Here is a 22,455-nt window from a genome sequence, read left to right as displayed (position 1 = left end):
ACAGTAGGATGAGTTAAAATAGAAACCCAACTCAAACTTTATTGCACTGTCTATTGCAGACATGTTGCTGCAACCTGACAGCATGTTTGTGATCGTCCAGTCCTCTTTCACTATTATCCCAAAACTGATGCTGCTAAAAATCTACCAGCTAGACAGAGGAAAGGGAGACTGGGCAGATGTAAAAACACTTTGTAAAAAGGAACTTCTTTGTCATGGGATCTGTAAACTGAGGTATGGCTGTACTTTCTGTACTACACAGTTATGGCAGTTTGATACCACTTAATGTTATGGCTCACTTCTGTGGAATCCTAGGATGTGTAATTTATGAGGTACCTCTTGAAAGATCTTCCTGAACTACAGCACTAGGCTCTATAGTAGAGGCTGAGTATCTACAAACTACAAGTTCCAGGATTCCAAAGGATGGAGCTGTAACAGTTAAAGTGATGTCACTCTAGAATAACTAGCAGCAAGCCTGAAGTACCATGCCAAATACAAATCCTAGGATTCTGTAGCATTGGCCTATGGCTGTTCAAGTGAAAAAGCCAGCGTAGCATAGTGGTTTAAGTGTTGGGCTATGAGTCTGGAGACTAGGGTTTGATTCCCTGCTTGGCCCTGAAATCCACTGGGTGCCCTTGGCCAAGTCACAGTCTCTCAGCCACAGAGGATGACCGTGTCAAATCCTCTGTGAAGATACTTGCCAAGAAAACCCCATGATAGGTTCACTTTAGGGTTGCCGTATGTAGGAAATGACTTGAAGACACACAACAATAAATTTCAAGCGGTTTTAAACTGGTGTAGTATAGATAAATTATCAGAGAAACCTTCAGACCATCAAGTTGGAGGAACCAAATGCAAAATTGTGGTTAAGGGAATGGAGCCAATTTTCTTTGAACCAGGGAGTACATATTCAAATCTGCATATGAATTAGTATAGATCATGAATTCCAACACCAATCTGTGAAATGGGTCTGCAGAACAGCCCTGTGATCTGGTTAAAGGACCTTCTTTATTGAAAGCTATGAATCCAGTAACTCAAACCAAGACACGATACTGCAGTGTTCCTTTCACTTGCAAATTTAAGGAACAGGGAAGTCGCACACTCTCAGCCTCAGGGGGAGGCAATGGCAAACCTCCACTGAACAAACCTTGCCAAGAAAATCCCATACCTTAGGGTTGCCATAAGTCGGAAATGACTTGAAGGCACACAACACCCAATCTTAAGTAGGATCCCATTTTGTATTTGAGAAACACAGGCTGGGGAGAAAGACATGCTTAATCCAAGCCATTTTGCTTACTGCGGTGAAGGGCAAAATGTGACTGCTCCCCGTTCCACAAATCGAAGTCAACTGGACTGGTGGCTGAACCTTACTTCAGCCCTGCAAATGGGAAAGTTCCTTCCATTGTAGGCTAGGGAAATTGAGAGAATGCCTGTGATATACTGTATATACTGTTCTGTTCTCCAACAGTGGAAAAGCCATGAGCTTAAGAGGAATAGCTGGAGAGCCACCTGTCTTTCTTTCTGGTATCAGATACTAAGACAATCCACCTCTGCCTAATGATAGGGCTAGTCTAGACAGAGAATTGGCACATAAAGTGCATCTGTAAGGCAGAAATAATCCAGTTTGACACCACTTTAACTGCCATGGCTCAGTGCTATGAGATTCTTGGAACTGTAGTTTTGTGAGACATTTAGCCTTCTCTGCCAGAGAGCTCTAGTGCCACAACAAACTACAAATCCCCAGGATTCCATCACAGTGAGCCGTGGCCGTTAAAGTGGGTTCAGACTGGATTACTTCTGAGGTACGGATACAGCCTCAGGACTGCTGCCTTTTGTGTTCTTGGTGTTCAGCAACTGAGAGTCAGAAATCCTTGCAGATCTACTGTGAACCTTTGAGGATCTACCCAGTAGTCTGCTAGTAAATCCTGATCTACTTTCTTTCTATTCTTGTTTGTTCCATTTCTTTTCACACCCATTTCACCCAAGGCCTTTCAAGTAGAGGGAGGAAAAGAGTTTTACAAGAGTCGTTTTCCTGCTTATAGTTACTGGGTTCAAAAGGATCGTTTGAGATGGTTGCATGGCTTATTTTTTTAAAAAAATAAACAAACCCTCCAAAGCCTGGTTTGTATTTAGGTTGTTGCTGGTGGGGCTGGAATCTCAGTTCTCCCCTTTGCTAACAGAAGTAACATCTGGAGAGTAGATGGTGTTATCGGGGATACTGGTAATCTTTGTGCCTGTTCTGTGGATGTGAAAATGGATGGACAGGCTTTGTAAGGTGAATGTGCTTTGGCCTTTTTTGCATTTGTAGTGTCTGCATGCAAGGGAAGGCGTATAACAGAGAGAGACTTGGATATAGCAGTCTCCATTTGCACAAGACCTTGATGTGACTTGTTCCAAAAACAAACATGACCTTTCACATGGGTGCATGTGTTACTCAGATTACAGGATAAGGTTGGGGCCCATTCCTGCTTTGTGGAGGGCAGAAGGAACTCGTTTTTCTTAACCTCCTCTGCAACTTATCTTTTTTAAAAAAACCTTTTAATAGGGAGAAAACAAATCAAAACACTGCATCAGAGAGATTTCAGACATTCATCTGCGACTGATCTTTCTTGTCTCTAGTCTGCAACATGTCTGCCTTGCAGAATCTTAGCTTTTTCAACTGAAAGTCCAGAATCCCCTAAAGAGAGGAGACTTTTCAAATCTATACAGTGTTCATCAGAGCTTTCTAAAAATAAATTAAAAAAATCTGCTCAGTTTTGCAGGAGCAAATCTATGTTGGCATTTCTTCAGAGCAGACCTTGCAAAAGCCAGCTGCGCTCAGTGAATTTTATCTCCAGGTTAGCTTGTTTTGAAAACAGCCTAGAAGAGACAGCCTTGGTTTTTTTTTAACTATTTATTAAAATACTTTGTTCCAACAACAACTGCTGCAACTTAAATGCTGTGCTTTTTTAAAAAATACCTTTACAGAGGATTAATCAGAACTTGAGAGTTTTTTCTTTTGGGTTGCAGTCCCCATAATCCATTAGCCATTATGGTCAGTGGATGTGTCTGCTGGGGAATTCTGAGAATAGTAGGCCACTTTTCCAGCTTGTGGATTTAGCCTAGATCCTGATTTTTAGAGTCTGTTAGAACTGTCTCTGAACTGTTTATGGATATTAAAATTTGTCAGCCAATTATTTGCATAAGTGGAAAGTAAAAATTGGCATTCTTCCAGTCAAGTCTGCATAGCACCTAAGTCATGCAAGTATGTAACTGTACTCCAGTCTTTAAAGAGTGATGTAGTAAAGTGTCCCAGTAGGATTGGGAAGATACAAGTTCTAAAACCCATTTGCCCATAAATTTTACTCTGTCATTTTAGTCAAATCATTATTTCTCCATCCCATCTGCTTTACAGGGTTGTTATCAGAATGAAAAGGAATCTTACATGCTGGGATACAAGTAAAATAAATGCCCTACTCACAAAAGTAAATCCCACTAAAATTAGTGAGGAGAGCAAGATGTACTCTCTTCCTTATAAATAAACTGTGTACTGCAATTTTCATTTCCTAATCATAGGCTTATCCTAAATATATAATCAAGTAGCATAGTGCTGCAAAACCAAAGTATTGTCAGCACACAGCAGAAAGAAATGAAGGATGCTTGGAAATGTGAAAGTAACCAGTGCCTCTCACACACTTCAGCTTGCATGTTGTTGTTGTTGTTGTTGTTGTTGTTGTGTGACTTCAAGCTGTTTCTGACTTGGGGCTTATGGCAACCCTAACATGAACCTATCATGGGGTTTTCTTGGTAAGATTTGTTCAGAGGAGGTCTGTGATTGTCTTCCCCTGAGGCTGAGAGCATGTGACTTGCCCAAGAGGGTTTCATGGCTGAATCAAACCCTGGTCCCCAGAATCGTAGTCCAACACTATGCCACACTGACTCTTTGTGGTTGTTGTTAATCACCCTTGAGTTGGTCTTGACTCATGGAGACCCTGTGAATGAGACATCTCCAAGACACCTTATCCTCCACTACTCTTTCCAGTTTCTGCAGGTTCATATCTGTGACCTCCTTAATTGAGTCCCTCCATCTAGCATGTGGTCTTCATCTCTTTCTAATTCCCTCCACTTTTCCAAGCATTACTATCTTCTCTAATGAGTCAAGTCTTCTCATGTCACCAAAGTATGGCATCTTCAGTTTAGTCATTTTTGCCTCCAGGCTCCATCTGTTTAGAAAGAACTTCCTGGTGGTAAGAACTGTTCGACAGTGGAATATGCTGCCCTAGATTGTGGTGGAGTCTTCTTCTTTGAAGGTTTTTAATCAGAGGCTGGATGGCCATCTATCAGGAGTCCTTTCAGTGTGTCTTCCTTGATGGTGGCGCATTGGACTGGATGGCCCTTGTGGTCTCTTCCAACTGTATTATTATGGCTATGTTCTAGCACCCACCTATTTGTTCTTTTTGCTGTCCATGGTATCCTCTGCACTCTTCTCCAGCACCACATCTCAAATGAATTTATTCTCTTTTTAACTTGATAGCTGCTTTCAAACAAATCCACTGAAAATACTAGTCCACAAGACTTTTTACTGATATGTCTACCTTTCTATATCTCTGTTACTTTCTTTGTATCACCTTAACAGTACAAAAATAAAAGACAGAATCAACTCTATTTTGCCAAAAAAAATCTGTCTAGTTGCAGTATAAAAGTGTTTTTTTATCCTTTGTGATAAACAGCTACCTATACAACAGCTTCTAAAACCGCTGATAAATATATCTTGCAAGATTTGATTCTTTTTCTGTCAAGTAGGCTTTTTGTTGTTGTATGCCTTCAGGTCCTTTCCAGACTTAGCGAGACCCTAAACAAACCTATTATGGGGTTTTCTGGGGCTGAGAGTGTGTGACTCACCCAAGGTCACCCTGTAGGTTTCATCTTTCCAATTCTGTAGTAGTAGTCCCCATCTTCTCTTCTGTACTTGTGCAGAGATACAGCAAATCAACAGATTTGGGGCTGTCTGTTCAATTGGGATGTCGGTTAAAGGTACAATCAGAAAGTCTCTTATTTCTTCACCAAAGCCCTTCTGTTTTGTTTTGTCCAGTGATTGTTCTTAAGCTAGATATTTATGAAGATGATTCTCATGATGGATCCAGTTCTGTTCTCTTACATTCCTCCCTGTCATTAGTTCTAATGATGTTTGTTGTTGTTGTTGCGCTACTGTTTGGGAAACATTTGCCTTTAAGCCTGTAAACCTTTATGCTTTTAGAGTATTTGTGTTTGTCAAATGTTTGCAAGGCATCTTTCTTTTTCTTTTCTTTTCTTTTCTTTTCTTTTTTTGGTTGTACAATTGCTTTTGTTCCAGATCTTTCTGTGGCTTGCTTTCCCAAAACCAGGCTGTGGTCTGAAAATCACTTCTGTATAAGTGGTTTCAAGATTGCAGTGGCAGAAACAGGAAACCCAACAGGGTGGGAAACACTCCCAGGAAGAGTGCAACCTGAAAGAAGCTGTTCCCTATGGGCTTTTGTGTGTGTAGAAAAAGGAAGTTTGTCAAAAAAGAACATTTGCCCAGCTGTTTTCAAATCAGTATCAAAAGCAGAGGAAAACCTCTGGGCCCAAGAAAAACAAAAATCAGTTGTTTTAACTTCCACAGTTGCTTGTCCTTGGCTAGGCTCTGAGGAAGCTGGTGGTCGTGATTAATCTTACGCCAGGGAAGTGTCTTTTCTTCGAGCAAAGTTTTATCCGTCTGGGTAGGTTGCAGCTGTTTGGAAGCCTTGTGGCCCTGGGGGAAAGGAAACCCAAGGCCTACAATTTGCTTTGGGGGGAGGGAAGGAGGGAATCTGATCACAGATTAAAAGAGCCAACCCCCTTCCTGTCTTTAATGCAAGATATAATCCATGCTGGAAGGTTTCTTTGTCTCACTGCTGAACTGTGCTCCCAGGGGTCACTGGAACTGGAGTAACCAGGCAAAGAAACTGGGTTTTGACTTGACAGGGAGCAGTGAAGTGGGGCGAGACAGGGAGAAAGAGACCTGTGGTTTTTCTTTTCATTCTTTCCTTTGAGTGTTCTGATTTCTCTAGAGGAAACTTAATTGTTGCATGCTGGATTGGGAGGAGAGGCAGACTTGTTTTGTTCTTTGCAAAAGTTTGAGCTCAACCCTCTGTATCCGTGGATTTTTTTATCCACAGATCCAAGCATCTACCACATGAAAATATTCACAAAATACAGTATATACATTCCAGATAGCAAAGGTATTCCAAAAAGCTTGATTTTGCCATTTTGTATAAGGATAACCATGTTACTATCCTTTGTATTTATTGGGACATAAACATCCACAGAGTTTGTATCTATGGGAGTTCCTGGAATCGAACCCCCTGTATTTTTTGCTTGTCTCCAACTTTATACTTTTCCAAATGTTGTACTATGCATGCGCTAGGGATGGGCAGTGGACAGTCTGTGGCCTTTTATCCTCTTTCTTTTCCTTCCTAAATATACTGGGTTAGCCTTGGAGTAACAACTGTAAGTTGGAATGGGTTTTACAAATAAATGTCATTGTTTTCATCAGCAACTTCAACAATTCTTTTATCTTGTCTGTAAGCAGGATCATAGAATCATAGAATCACAGAGTTGGAAGAGACCGCAAGGGCCATCCAGTCCAACCCCCTGTCATGCAGGAAATCACAATCAAAGCATCCCGGACAGATGGCCATCCAGCCTCTGTTTAAAGACCTCCACGGAGGGAGACTCCAGGACTGCTACCTTCCCCACTTCCATTTAATTCATTTTTTCCATGCACCTCTTAGCTACCTTTCACAAATGGGGGCTTATTATAGACAAATCCAATTCTTTATTAATTTTAACAGGTTCATGAAAGCATTAACTAATCTTATACAAATGTTATACCAGTAAAAACAACAAAAACATAGAGATATTTGACTATCCCCCTCTTCTTCCTAGCAAGGAACTGATACCCTTCAAATGATGCCTCTAGGTACCCCAGCCTCTTCTTCCCCAAATAAGAAAAGCTTCCCTATTTGTCTCCATCCATGAATGCAATTCAGGCTGCATCTGCACTGCAGAATAATCTGGTTTGACATCACTTTAACTACAGTAGCCACAACCAACTACCATTCCCAGCATTCCATAGCACTGAGCCAGGGCAGTAAAAGTGGTGTCGACCCAAATTATTTCTGCAGTGCGGATGAGGCATCAGTTGGTTATGATTTTTCCTTTGGGGGAGTGAGCCAAATCACAGGCATATACTGTAGTATAGACTATCTGAGATGCCTACTAAGAGGAGAATTCCAACAGTGGTTTCTGTTCATCCTGTTAAGGCGAGCAAAGGGTATTGTTTATGTCTGCTAAAGAACCCTTTTCCTGTCTCTGGTAGTGTGGAAGGACTCATATTTGCTAGCGGTTACAGCTGTTGCTCATTTCAAAATATGGCTGACCAGGGGCCAGGGTAGTATGGAGCCAGAGTAAAGCTTGAAAAGGTTACTCTATTGAACAACAGCTACAGCAGACCCTCTCAACCAGCATGACCAATGGCTTTTCCAAACTCTGATGTGGATTGTTTTACATTTTTAGCTGAACCCTGAGGTCCACTGGATAGATCCAGTTGCAAAATAGTGTTTCAGAGTCTACTACAGTTAGGGAACAGGGTGCCTCTGAACATATGCTTTGCACAAGATTAAGTACTACAACCAAGGCTAACATTTCCCTCCCTACACATATATACATCCATTCTCCTAACATTCTCTCATTGTTGTCATGTTTTTGAGTGAATAAATCTGTCTTAAAGGCCATTGGGCCACCTTTGGTTAGTTACTTGGACAACTCCCAGACTTCTCCTGCATGATGATCTGAAGCAGTAGTGCCAAAAAAAGTAACTTTGAAGCCACCTCTAGTACCATGTCCTGCTTTGTAACTGGCAATGGCTTTGCAAGGATGCATGGGGGCAACGATCTTTCTAGATCAGCTATCTAAGACCCTGGTTCATGATCGCCTGACTCCAAATAAGATTGGACTGCAACTTCTGCCATCTTGAGGCATCTTGGCCAGCAAACAGGGAAAATGAGAATTGTGGTTGGATTAGAGCTGGGGACCCATGGTTGTGGACTGCCGCCTGGGTATATAAATAATGGGATATGAGACCTTGTCTTACAGACTATTGAAATCAGCTCCACTAAATCATGACTCAATGTAATCTCTTCCTTTTTCTTTGCTTTCTCCTCAGAAACTACTCTTGACATTTTAGAGCCTGGCGACCAAGCAAAGGTGGCCAGCCCCTCCAGGGAGATGGGGGATGCTGGGGAGAAGAGTCTAGATAATGATGCAGAAGGGGTCTGGAGCCCTGACATAGAACAGAGTTTCCAAGAAGCGCTGGCAATCTATCCACCCTGTGGGAGGCGCAAGATCATTCTTTCCGACGAGGGGAAGATGTACGGTAGGTGCATTCTTTTAGGAGCAGATTGGCTGCTTCCTCCCCTTCACATCCTTCATTCTCTTTGAGGATTTATCCTGAACACTATAGGATATGGTGAGAAGCATTGGACTTAAAATAGATGAAGACAGGGTTAATTCTAAACATGTAGAAAGATGCTTTGGAGCTCTCACAAGATGAATTAATGTGGCGGATATGATTGTGCTAGATTTCTGTGGCACAGTGCTGATGGCACCTGCTCCGTGAGCTCTGAGGAGGGGAGAAATCTGGTAATAGATGCAGTCTATGCTTAGATGATTTAAACTGGGCTCTATCACAGTCATTAATCAAAATGGAGACCTTGGTCAAGAAATCAGAAGAGGACTAAGGCCTGAAGGACACCTATAAAGTAACTAGATATTAAATACAAATCAATAGATAGCAAGGTCTGAATCATCAGTAGGGAGCAAAGCACACAATACATGTGAACGGTACACTGTAGGAAGAAGTGGTCAGGTTCTAATTGAGCATTTAAAATATTTATAAATCCAGAGTCCCAGTTATTTGTAATTTGTAGGAATTTTGACTGTAAGTATGTCTTGACTTTGGAAATTTTTTTATTTTGTTGTCTGATTTCAAGTCATTTCCATCTTATGGCAACCCTAAGGCAAACCTACCAAAGGGTTTTGTTGGCAAGATTTGTTCAGAGGGGTTTATCTTTGCTTTCCTCTGAGGCTGAGAGAATGTGACTTGCCTAAGGCCACCCAGTGGGTTTCCATGACTGATCAGGGATTTGAACCCTGAACAGGAATTTGAACCAAACACTCAAACCACTACACCACACTAGGACTCTGCAACATCACAATACTTCCAGTCAGCCAGTGCGGCAAATTAGTTTGTTGACTGTTACAAGTGGCACCTTAGCTGGATGGAATGTAGTTTTGATTTTCTGCTTTTTGTTCGTCAGGCCGCAATGAACTTATTGCCCGCTACATCAAACTGAGGACAGGAAAAACACGGACAAGAAAGCAGGTGAGCCTAAAGAGCTTGGTCTGGGAGCCTTAGGCCCATGGGAAACAACTTTTGAGTGATGGGGTTGAGGGAATCATATTTGTCCAGTCCTCCCTTATGACTATTCTGTATGTAAAGAGACCTTGAAGCACCTTTGAGACTAACTGTAAGAAAGAAGTTGGCAGCATGAGCTTTTAGGGTCTTAAGTCTACTTCCTCAGATGCATTTGAACTAACCTTAAGACTTTCCTGTTTGTCTTTCACCAACCTTTTTCAGGTTTCCAGCCACATCCAGGTGTTGGCACGGCGGAAAACCCGTGAAATTCAGGCCAAGCTCAAGGTGAGATCCTTTACTGCTACCTCTGACTTGTTGATGCCAAGACTTGCTACCCATCCTACTGTAAGTGAAAGGTTTGGAGAGTTTACCTTTGAATCTCCAAATAAATAAAGAGTAGGAAAGAGTGGAATGCACATTTTGACCAAATTCCCCCAATGCTTCATCAGCACTCTAAACTAGGCGGTGAAATGTCACAAGATCATCACATTTTGTTTGTATTCTTTACTTGTCTCTATCTGCCCAGGTGGGAAATTACCAAAAGAGCTGTGGGGTGTGTGGCACTGATTGCTTCTCCATGCATATTCCTGAAATGTGCGTGGCCGAAGAGAAGGGAATTCCAACTTTTGGTTTCTCTATATTTGAATGATATTTGGTAGTTAGTAGAAAAAGAAAAGATAATGACTAAAAACAGGATTCCTGGTTTTCTTGGGAAGTAATTTTAATAGGAACCATTTTTGTGGGTTGGGGTAGGGGAAAAACTGTACTACAGTCCAAGATTGGGTGGATGAAGGACCTTTGGCCTTTCAGAAGTTTTGGACCACAGCTCCCACAATCCCATTGGCTGTGCTGGGTGGTGAAATCCAAAATGTCTGAAGGGTCAAAGGTTCAACACATGCCTTGGAGATATGGTTTCAAAACTACTAAAATAAGGTGTCATCTTGAGGGCACCTGAATGATTTGGCTTTCTAAGACTAAGTAGGTTTGGATCAGGTCATTGCCTGAGGGGGAAGCCCTGCAGGAAGCTCATGTAGGCTACTGTCATTTTGATGAAAGGGGAAAAATATGGACTGAATGAATAATAGATAATTGTTTGTATCCTAGTTAGTCCCAAGTGACCCAATGCCCTCTGGGATTCTTTGGAACCTGCTGCACACCTTCTCTATGAAGTGGTTGACAGCTTCTCAAGGGCTGACAGACTTGTGATAGGCATCTTGCCCAATTCAGATGTCTACCAATGAGTGTCATAAGGCCCACATGGTCAGGCTGCTGCTAGGGTCCCACTAGCCTCTTGCCTCATCTGGCAAGGCTTCCCTTTCAGCAGTGATGCAACAAATTAAGGATGAACTGAAGAGGTGCTTGGCTCAACCTCGGCCTTAGTGACCCCCATTTTTAATGACCCAGCCATTGCACTGAAGAGACTAACAGTGGTTTCAGGAGCAGTTACTGTGAAGGGGGCATTAGCCTTGATGCAGACTCAGTATGTCATAGGGAAATGACAGTCCCAAAATGAATTCCAGGGCTTTCCATGATCAGAGTGTGTACTTTAACTATGCATCCCCAGATCCCTTGCAACATACACACAGGCCTTCGCCAATCGCTATCAGGCCTTTGTAAGTAAGGTAACAGTGTGGAAAGAGTATCTTGAAGGTAGGCTACTCACAAAAGCCTTAGGCAAGAAAAAACAGTTCTTCAAAAGAAAGGTTTGTCTTTTCCTTTTCCCCCTCAGGACCAGGTAGCAAAAGACAAAGCCCTTCAGACTATGGCAGCCATGTCTTCTGCTCAGCTCGTGTCTGCTACTGTCCTTCAGGAAAAACTGGGCCTGTCAGAACCCCACTACCCACCCAGTGCCACCGTAAGCATATATGGAAGAGGGACTGTGAAGTGGGCTTTCTGTGGGGCTGTCTTTTAGGGCATTTTATACAATATGTTTTAGATTGGAATTTGTGCCTGTTTATGTTTCTCATCACTCCAGATGTGTTGGACTACAACTCCTCATAATTCCCAGACAGCATCACTATGTTGGCTAGAGATTATGGAAGTTGAATTCACCATATGTGGACTGTACTGGGTTGTAGGAAGCCTATGTCAGTTCAACATTTTGAATTTTCTGCAAGGAAATCCTGGCAGTTTTAGTTTGTTGAAAAGCTACGCATTCTCTGATCATATATCTACAGTTCCATGGGGAGACAGAACAATTATTAGACCAGCTGAAATATCCAGTTAAGGAAACATTTGCTGAATTAAATTTCAGATGGATAATTATGCAAATAATCATCATCTGAATTTGCAGTAGGATAAAACCTACTTTTGAAGCAAGAAGCATACTTTGTTTTTTGATGCACATACCGTTTAAATCATAATAGCAGCCTACATTTTAAGAGGAGATGTTCCCTTCAGGAGGGGACAGTGTTTCTCTTAAAATGGTACTTGCTGTCTGTAGGTTTTATGGGTGCTTGTATTCTTTTAAAGGATGTCCAGTTTACAGCTCTTGGGAAAGATACTTTTTTTGGATTACAAATCCAGGGGTCCTTCCAGACAGTGGCCTTTCTGGCTGGGTGATTCCTTGAGTTAGTCTAGACCTAACTGATTAAACTGACTGATTGCTGTAGCCCTAATTGAAGTATGTGGGTGACCATAATTGATTGTCCTTCTGGTTTTTCCAGTCCACAGAGTTCTTCCAGTTCTGGGCAAGTGATGCAAATCAGTCCCGAACCACTCCAGAGTAAGTTCCTGCTGTTAATAGGCTCTCCCTCCCCCTTGGTATCGCCATAGACCTTGAGAACCGCATTTACCTCGTCCTTCTGTGACTATCATATATGAAAAAATCAGTGTGACTCATATATTTACTTGGACAGTGAATTGAATAATACCTTTACTAGGACTTCTAAGCTGTCATAAATGTTATTATGTGAGAGTTTAGTGGTCCTAATAAAGGTGTGACCCAGCTCTGTTTATTTAAGGATCACACAGCTACTTTTGTCAATCGCATATATACCTACATCTTGAAACACTCTCTGTTGAAAAGCTCTTCTTTAATTCTGTTCTTTATCTCCCTTTTTTTTAGCATCAAGCCAGTCCTCCAAGCACCTTATCCTCTCCCACCAATCATAACGCCCTCTGCTGCCCCAGGTAAAGTACTGCATTCATTATTTACTGCTGCACAGCTAAACGTAGAGAAATATTCTAGTTGGCCTCAACATCTTCTTGGCTTGGCTTGGCAGGCTACCACACACCCCCAGGGAGAATCCCTCATCTTCCCACAACTACCTCTTGGCAAGGAAGCCACATCGGTACGGAAACTCTTCGACTGGTGGAGTTCACTGCTTTTGTGGAGCGGCAGGGTGAACAAGATGCGGTGAGATGAGTGTGTGCATATGAGAAGGCAGTGGGATTAGGCTGTGCATGGGACAAAATGGTATAAAAATGTATGAGAAGTGTGGTTGGTGTTGGGTACATATCCCATACTCACACACTTCGTGTCCCCTGCCATCTCAGCATAGAGTCAGCATAGTGCAAACCTGTGCTACTCAAAGTAGGGGTCCATGGACTAGCGCTAGACTGCAAGACTGCTGAGATTTTCCAGGATAGAAACAGTTGTAGCCAGTAGGCACAAATATGGTACTATTCCCTGGATTATTTGGGGGGGGGGGTGAACTCTGCTGGTCCCCCAGACCAAATGGCTTAAATATGTAAACAACCTGCTGTGCTACTGTTATTTTGGAAGTAACTCCCATAAAATCCAGCTAGCATGAATAATAATGGGGGTGGTGATAGGAGTCATCCAAAATTCTGGAGATCATGAAATTGACAATCCCTGAGTATCAGGATTAAAGTGTCTGCTTGAGGATAACTCAGCAGGCAGCCTTTGACCTGCCATAGTTTTGCTGCCTTATTTGTCTTCTAAAGTATTAGGATTATAAAAATGGGATAGCCTTGTTTCTTTCATCCAACATTTCTTGAAGAAATGACAAGAAGCTACAGATCTAGATACGTCTTAGGTTCTCTAAGTGTTTTGGACTGTATTCCCCATAATCCCTTAAAGTTGTCTGTATTCATGGGCATATGGGAGTTGAAATTCAAAATATCTGGAAAGAAAAAAATGCTCAACCCTGGGATCTAGAGAGGTGAACTGAGGGACCAGTATAAGAAACTGGATCCTGTGTGCTGGAACTGAATGGTAAGAACTTTAGGTTTAAGTGACAGCAAGCTGACTGCTGTATCCAGAACAAATTTGTTGTGGGGTAGTGCTGTGTCCAACAGAAGAACATATAAAGGGCAGGAAATCTAAAGCTGAAATCTCGCTTTAGGCATGAATTTACTAGGTGCCCTGAAGTAAGCTGCTGTCTCTCAATGTTCCTTTGCAATATGAGGATCATGTAAAACTAGATTACAGTGATATTGGGAAGAGTACTGTTGCAGCCATGTTTATAGAGTTTGTCAAATGCTGTATTCAGTTAATGGTTGATTGATGTTATATTTCTTTCTCCCAGGATTGGAACTCAAAGTGGCTCCCAGCATTATTAAAAAAAACAGATACAATTAAAAATATATCAAACTATTAATGAATTAATAATGAAGAAATCAAAAATATTGAAACACTGATTATCACATTAATATAACCACTGAATTAAAAGCAATTTTTAAAAATCATGGTGAAAGGAGGAGTATAGTTTATTGTTGTTTTGTCCCTTCAAGTCATTTCCAGCTTATGGCTACCGTAAGGCACACCTATCACAGGACTTTTGTGGCAAGATTTGGTCAGAGGAGGCTGGCCATTGCCTCCTTCAGGTTAAGAGAGTGCGACTTGTCCAGGATCATATAGTGGGTTTCCATGATTGAATGAGGATTCAAACCCTTATCTCCCAGATTCTTAGTCCACCATGAAACTATTACACCACTCTGGCTCAAGGAGCACAGCACTACTTTTTTAATAACTCCTTCTGCCACAGTCAATTCTCAAAAGCCTAGATGTATATGCTAATTGAAGTTTGTTATTTTTGTGGTCTAGTAGGGGGGGTATGGGGGTTTATATTCAAAATAGCAACATTTTAAAACTGAGTGGTGGTGTCAGTCCTTTCAATGAAGAATAAAATTCAGGCTACTAAGTGCTGATATGGGCAATCTTGGCAACTGCTATATAGGTTTGTCCATGCACATTTGTCTTACATATTGTGAAGCCCATGCCTGACTTCCTATCTCTTTTCCCCGCAGTGTAAGCAGCAACACCGTTTTGTACACATCGACCCAACACCCACTACTGAGCCACCCCTGGAGGTGGTGGATGTGCGCCAAATCTACGACAAATTCCCTGAGCGGGGAGGCGGACTACGAGATCTGTATGACCAAGGGCCTCCCCATGCCTTCTTCTTGGTCAAGTTCTGGGTGAGAATTTATCTCCTCTTCTACATGTGATCCCCCACTCCACAGATTAGAAATATACTTTGGACATGACAACTCACTGAAATCACTGGCCACCTTTGGAGTCCTAGAAAGCAACATTTCTATATTTTCCACATATATTTATGTACTCAGCATGTTGAGGTCAGCAGAATGATTTTTGATGTCCAGAGCAGATGAACCTGGGACAGATTCTGAAAGCACTTTTGCCAGATCTCTCAAGAATGGTTGGCAGCTTGTAACACTTAGTCACTGGTTTGGTGGCAGTGGTGGACAAGTCTTTTTTAAAATTGAGGTAATGAATGAAAGAGGTATTGTTATTTGGCCTTGGACCAGGCTTCGACTCCCTTTTTAGCTGCAAATGATGGCTACCTTTAGCCTCTTGAAGAGCAAGATAGCCCAATCCATCTAAACTGTTGCAAGCAAGATCTGGATTTTGGCCCTGGCTAATTAAAAGTTGGTTTGGGCAGCTTTACAACAGAAGGAAAGATGCAGTGAAGCAAAACATTATTGTGTAGATTGTCCCTATTACATTGCTACTTCCACAATACACCCAATCCGTTATCATCACCACTACCACTCCAATAGTTGTCCAAATACCAGTCCAAATAAATCATAGGTATTAAGTAGAACAACAATGGAATTGGTTAGAAAGATTAGAGTACAATTTTTATCTAGTCTGTCCAGGCATACCTGCGAGGATTACAATGAGCCATAATGATGATGGGTTTTCTTCTTTGCTATTGTTTGTTCCTCCTAGCAACAGGTGTACTGTTCCTGTACATGGAGGTTATGCTTAGCCATTGTGGCCAAATAACTGTTAAGAGTTTTTGTAAATCACCTGAAATACTATTTTGTGTATCAGTCATAACAAATGTTGTCATCTCTCTCTCTCTCTCTCTCTCTCTCTCTCTCTCTCTCTCTCTCTCTCTCTCTCTTTTCCTCCTGTGCCATAGGCTGATCTGAGCTTTCCCCTCCCTGAAGAAGAACCAGGGGGCACAGGAGGGGCTTTCTATGGGGTGAGCAGCCGATACGAGGGCCCACGGGCTCTGACTCTCAGTTGCACCTCCAAGGTCTGCTCGTTTGGCAAACAGGTGGTGGAAAAGCTGGAGGTGGGTGCGGGCGGAGGGAAGGGAGGGAACCATGGGGCTGAAGGGCAGAAAAGAGGGTGGCCAAAGTGGGTTGAGAGAGTTAGCAGAATGCCAGGATGCACCATGTGAAAAAAGAGCTGTGAGGAGGAACATAAGGACAGGGATGTTGTGATACATAATTACAAGTGCTCATTGTGACAAACCCTGTGACCATATCTGACGTCCCTGAGAGTGCACAGCTTCAGGGAATTGATTACTGTGTATAATAAACCAGTGCTAGCAATTTTTAACTCTACTGGGGCAAGTTTTCTATAAAGCCAGTGAGTCTTAATTACTCATTCAAGAGCAAACCCAAATACCTGACTTGCAGTGACAAGAGCGTGCAACAGTAAATCTTTGCTGAGGATATCTATCCCACCCATGCACTGCACTACTCTACTCTGCGCTACTCTAAGGATTGCAACAAGCTTAGATAGGAGTAAGAACCTTTTGGTCTTCCAGAAGTTTTGGACCTCAACTTCCAGAAGTCCAATCAGCATGGTTGATAACAGATTATGGCAGCTGAGGTATGAAGGATCTGGAGAGCTCATGGTCCTCCATCCTTTCCATGGAACAGGGAATTCTGAGCAAGATGGCATATATGATTATTTTATCCCAGTTAATAAAAAAAAGTCCTATTACATTGACCCTGAAAACCCCGGCTCTGCTGTATTACTGTGTAGGATCCTGCCTTGGACTAGTTCAGATTCCATCTAGCACAATTCTTTCTCCCTTGGCTTTGTTTTCCTAGCCTGCTTGGCAATAGCTGAGCAATAGCTTAAGGAGAAGCAACATCATCTAGAAAGGACAGTAGATGAGCACATGAAAATATGGAGACTTTCTCCTTCTCTTCATTGGTCAATGTTCCCTGCCTCTCCCAACTCCTAAGGAAAATCAGGGATAAAACTGCATAGTAGAATAAAGGGGGCCAACAACTCCTGTTTCTTTCTGCACTTGCCTGCAGTTCCCTTCACTTTCTCTGCTTTTCTTTAGGAGAACTTTTGGGTTTCTCTACTGGTGGAGTAGAGAACTATGCATGACTACTTTTCACACAGCAAGCAAATGGTAGTAGGCAGAGGAGAAGCCAAATTTGTTATAGCTATAAATTCTGGCACTTACCAAAACCAAGACTTCGCAGTTGATACTCAGCCATGGAGTTTGTGAATAATAAGAATATTTCTTCCTTCTTGCAAAGTTATTGCCCCTCACATGTTGCCCTGCTTGGGGTTTAGTTGGGGAGGCCATTTCAGGGAAGAGTTCATTTTTTCCATAGTTTGAATAAGAAAAAACTGATTTGAAAAGTTTATACTTTGTTGACAAATGTTGCAAAATTGTTTCCCAGCCCTCCAGAGCAGGTTTTTAGGAAGCACGGAAAGCTGCAGGAGCAAGGGGAATAGACACTTCTGGCAGAAATAGTGGGATATAGCATAAATACACCATTGGTTCTTGCCTCAGGTGTTGTTGGATTATAGCTCCCATCATTCCTCATCATTGACTAAGACTGATGGGAGTTGCATTCCAGGAACATCTGGGGCATAACAGGTTGCCCACCCCCAATAGTCTCTTGGATAATATCAAATTGCAATCAAGGATCACTAGAAGGGAATACATGGAAAATCAGCACAGAAGTGATTTTGATGAGCTAGAACCTTTCGTTTTGATGTGCTGGGTTTAAAAAACACGAAGGAAGATTTTTTCACTTCCATTTTTGAGACCATTCAGAAGTGGCATGAATCACTCACTGATTCTACTTACTTCATTTTATTGCATTTGCAAGCTAATCTATAGCTCATAACATTTAGGAGAGATCACTTCAAGGTTAGGACAATGAAGAAGCTGGCCATTAAATGTCCAAACTTCAGCAGCATTAGGCCAGAATCAGACATGGGGATTTAAGGCTACATGATTTAAGATGGTGATGGAAGGGCTTGCAATTCAGCAAGATTAGTAGAAAGTGAGATGTCAGGACCCAACAAATACATTCAAGATGTAAAGAGAGTTAAGCCAGTTTTGCTCCAAATGGTGCGATTAAGTATTCTACATCCCAACTGGAAACTATTCACCTTAATTTCAGTGGCACTCACTTTTACATATTTTTGCTTAGGATCACGTGCCTTTTTGGAAAGGTACCCTTGTAGGAAGAAATGATTTCTCTAGACTTGTGTGAGAGTAAGATTAGAGCTTCTCTCTCCTGAAACCAGCTTGCCATTAACCATCCCATTTTACACACTTAACTCTACAGACGGCTGAGCCTCCCCACTGGGAAGATGGGCGCTTTGTTTTCCAATTGCAGCGCTCACCGCTCTGCGAGTACCTCATCAATTTTATCCGTAAACTGCGAACACTGCCGGAAAAACCAATGATGGATAGCGTGCTTGAAAACTTTACCATCCTACAGGTATTTTGGAGGAAGGGTCTGAGGATCTCTTATTCCAAAGCAACTACTCTGGGAAAGGGGTAGGGAGATGGATCAAGTTGTATGCCCAAAATCTGATTTCTGTGTAAACAGAAACAAGTTTAGAGTCACAATGTTGCACCCTTGGGTGACTGTCAGAATTTCAGGTATGCCCCACATATGCCCTGGGAAGAACAATTCTGCTTCAAGTCCCTTAGGCAATTGAGTTCCAGAACAAAACAAAAAACACCATCCAGCCCTGCCAAATCTACATCACCCAGGATTTCCTGACTGCTGGTGCTTATGGGAGTTGGATACCAAAACATCTCCACAGGAGGGCACAACAGGTTGAAGAAAGCTATTTTGCTTTAGTGTCCACTGACAGGATGATGTCTGCTCCCATTGTCCCCAGCATCACAAGACAGTTAGAGGACAATTAAAGTTAACTTTGAAGCATTTAATCAGTTAGGTTATCCAGTTTTGTATGTTTGAAAAAGTGCCTGTAATGTAATGAAGCAGGTTCAGAACCAAAAGAACCTTTGTTTTTTAAGGGGTTGAGTATCCTTTATGTGAAATGTTTGGGACCTGAAATATTTTGGAACTAGGTTTCTTTCCCCCCCCCCCCCCCCCGAATTTTGGATTACACGTAGCTAGCTTAGTATGTACCTGTACTGTATTTGTGAGGCTGGAGAGAGAGGCAAATCTCCGTTAAATGGAAGGAATTTAAGCATAGTGTTTCACATGAATCTACAGCCATTTCATAGATCCTTGTGGCTCTCTCCAGCCTTGCAAATACAGTGCAGGTATGTATTAAGCTAATTGTACAGTGTACTATATTACAAATTTCAAAATATTCCGGAAATGAAGTGTTGAAGAATCATCATATTGGCACACAAAAACTTTTGGATTTTTGGAGGATTTTAGATTTCTAGATAAAGGATACTCAGCATGTACTAGTGTTTACAAAATATGCCAATGATAAGCACCTTCATAGAAGAGGCATTAATTTCAGTGTCAAATGAAATGGGTTTTTTATTTTGGGGGGTGCCCTCTGGTTAAGATAACAAAGTATGCACCATCTAAAAACATGTTCTTTGGAGTTATATTTTCACATATATGCACATGTTTCATGTGCAAATGTTTTCCTCTGTACGTGTTTTAAATCTGCATATCGTTAACTGACTATCATTTAGACTTAAATTTCTTCAACTGAATCAAAGACAGAGCCTAGAATATTGATTTTAAATAATAGTTACCATACCAAGCTGTCACCCCCAAAGTAACTAGTTTGCATCATAGGCAGAGATTTCAGAAAGTTGTTTTCCCATTTCGTACAATAAACTTAGTTAATTTTTTAAAAAATAGAATGGTACAAAGTGCTGGTCTATGAGACAATACACTTTCCTCTCATCTGACTCAACATTGCCCCAATATCAACAACAGACCAGGTGTCAAATAGCACATGTCAGTACTTGAATTGTGGGAGATTCTTTTCTCCTCATTTAATATGGCAACAACCATGGAACTATAAAAATAACTAAAACAATCACTGTCATACTGTATCACAAGTCAAATTATCCCTTAATAACAGTAATCTTATTATGTATTGCAGTTAGGTCTTTGTGGTTAGGAAAAGGTATTCAATGCAGTCAGCTAGTTATTTGTGAGTAGTTACTTACAATCTCTGGTTATTGCTATCAGTAAAATAACAGCTTTGCTGTGATCTAACCATTGAGGGAAAAGATCTGATAAACTAGTGAAGGGAAGTTGGAAGCACCACAATTCAATAAATTCTTGGTAGCTTTTGTGAAATAAGAGATTTGAGGAGTTGAGGAGAGCAGGAGCCTTGCACTTACTAGATGGGTTGCAATAATTTTTTGTGGGGAGGGACGCTTAACATAGGAAATGCTTGTTCATCTGTGAAACAACTCTTACAATGTATCTCACAACAGGTTTTGCGGGATCAAGAAACTCAGGAGTTACTACTATGTGTGGCGTTTGTGTTTGAAGTGTCTGCCAGCGAGCGGGGGGCACAGCATCACATCTACCGGCTGGGCCGGGACTGATGAACGGTTTTTACCTTGCCACCCTTAGCATCAAGCCACTCGCCTTCCTCTCTGGATACTCCGGCTACAGCCTCTTTTGAACTGGTTGGATGAGATGCCATGAGACCTTCTCTGAGAATGGTTTTTCTTTTCCTTGACAATCGTTGGGCTACCAACTGCTGTGTTTGCCAGTGATGTTCACCTTAGAAGAGATTTGGGCTCCATCTACTTATGCAAGATGATGACGTTTGTCTTTCTAATGGTCTACAAGAACAGGTTCTAGGCCGAAACCTTAACCACTGCTATTATTCAGTGGCCGGTCTTATATCCATGGCAACATCTTAGTCAACATGGTCATTCATTCAGAGCAGCCATGCTCACGAAATGAGTTTTGTCTCATCAGTTGACCTCTGTATGTGGAACAATAGTTGACCTCACACTGCAGCTGCCATTACCTCTCCTGGGCTTTTAACCACTCCATTGTAACAAACTGGAACACATTTCCTAGTACCCCTGTTTTAGAAAATGGTTGAAGAAGAGTGTATCTGACCATTAATTCTCACGAAACAAAAAACAGGACAGTAAGTCTGTTTCTCCATGTCAGAGTGCAGGTGAAGATTCCTCAGGGTAGGCAACACTAGTGTGGTGTAATGGTTTGAGTGTTGGACTAGGACTCCCAAGACCAGGGTGCGAATTTCTGCTCAGTCATGGAAACCCGCTGGGTGCCTAGGGCAAGTAACCTTTTTACCCTAAGAGGAAAGGTAGTGGCAAACTTCCTCTGAATAAATCTTGCCAAGAAGACCCTATGAACAGGCTACCATAAATCTGTGTCTGCTTGAAGGCACACATCAGTTACCATTGTCACTAGCTGGGGCTGATGGAAGTTTGATAAAATGTTAAGAGGGCCACATATTCCCCACCCATTGTTGACACTGCTAAGTACTGAGAACCAGGCTTGACCACGAGCATATATATTCATCTTGGAAGAGATTTAGGCATCATTTGCTTGTGGAGGATGGTGATGTTGACTATGCCTCTTCTGTGTGCAATTGTGCAGGGATATATTTTGTTAGATACTGATAACAATTCTGCACAAATAGAGCTGGGATAAAGATTCTGTTCTAGCCCTCATCTTTCTCTGCTGGCTTTCTGCCTAAAGGGGATTTTATATCTAGGCAAACATTACAAGAAGTTATCTCCTCAGCCTATTCTGTGAACGTCTCTTGCTGCAGAGATGGAGAGCCATTCTAAAAAGAAGCAAAGTGTAAGAGGGAGGGGAGTGTTGCTCTAAAGTGCAGTGTGAATAAGTCTCATCCGGACTTTGTGTACTTTCTACTATATGAACCTCTTCCCTGTGGCATACAGGAACTGTAACAGGCCCCTACCTTTTTGGGAAAAGGTAAAAACAAGCTGATATTGAATAAAATTTATTTTGACATAATATGGATACTTGGTGTTTGGCTCCACAGCAAAGAAACAGAACTGAGATGCACACCCTGCTAGTTTATCTTGGAAAAGTGCCAGTGTGAGGCTTTAGGCATGGTATAATCAGTGGCCCTCACTAGCAAGAAGAATGTAAGATTTGCAATCTCTTAGGCCATACTTGCACATTTTGAATAGCCTATACAAAGTGGAAATGGAAACTGGCCCCTGGCAAATGTCCACTCTTGCCACCTGGAGGTAACCCTGCGTTGAAACATACTCAGTCCTGGTACATAGTCAACTGTGGAAGTTCAGAGTGGTGGCATATTTATTTTCTTTCATGATCCTGGTTCTGCCCATTTTATTTTGGAAACCAGAAGTGATTGATCACTTCCAAGTGTTTTCTGTAAAAGGCTACTGCAAGCTCAAAGAGATGAAATGTCATTAAAATGGAAAATTGTGCCCTTCTCCCAAGGCTTATGGGAGATACAGTTGTCCATTTTAAGCTGGGGCCTGTACTGGAGGATCTTGGCAGGTCACTACACTTCCATTCCTCTACCACAATGATTCCCAGACTTTGGCCTTCAAGGCTTTTGGACTTGATCCACTTCC

General features: G+C 41.9%; 1 protein-coding gene across 3 annotated transcripts; it reads left to right on the top strand.

Annotated features, from left to right (window-relative positions):
• Positions 1-3,215: 3,215 nt before the first annotated feature.
• Positions 3,216-21,852, top strand: TEAD2 (TEA domain transcription factor 2). 3 transcript variants are annotated; one of them, XM_089480223.1, is made up of 12 exons: positions 3,216-3,241; positions 8,201-8,410; positions 9,354-9,418; positions 9,674-9,736; positions 11,181-11,306; positions 12,118-12,176; positions 12,519-12,583; positions 12,676-12,809; positions 14,666-14,836; positions 15,808-15,870; positions 18,224-18,379; positions 20,329-21,852. In XM_089480223.1, the coding sequence occupies exons 2-12, from the start codon at positions 8,263-8,265 to the stop codon at positions 20,440-20,442; spliced, it is 1,164 nt and encodes a 387-aa protein (XP_089336349.1). In that variant the 5' UTR covers positions 3,216-3,241; positions 8,201-8,262; the 3' UTR covers positions 20,443-21,852. The 3 variants fall into 3 exon arrangements, with proteins under 3 accessions (XP_089336349.1, XP_089336348.1, XP_089336351.1); XM_089480222.1 differs by having other exon boundaries at positions 15,808-15,963; XM_089480225.1 differs by lacking the exon at positions 11,181-11,306 and having other exon boundaries at positions 15,808-15,963.
• The last annotated feature ends 603 nt before the right edge of the window (positions 21,853-22,455 follow it).

Source organism: Sceloporus occidentalis, unplaced genomic scaffold (assembly GCF_023333645.1).
Source record: "Sceloporus occidentalis isolate IW3139 unplaced genomic scaffold, rSceOcc1.0.p SCAF_14, whole genome shotgun sequence".
Taxonomy (NCBI): Eukaryota; Metazoa; Chordata; class Lepidosauria; order Squamata; family Phrynosomatidae; genus Sceloporus; species Sceloporus occidentalis.
The sequence above is the reverse complement of the archived record's forward strand: the minus strand, read 5'-3'. Positions and strand labels throughout refer to the sequence as shown.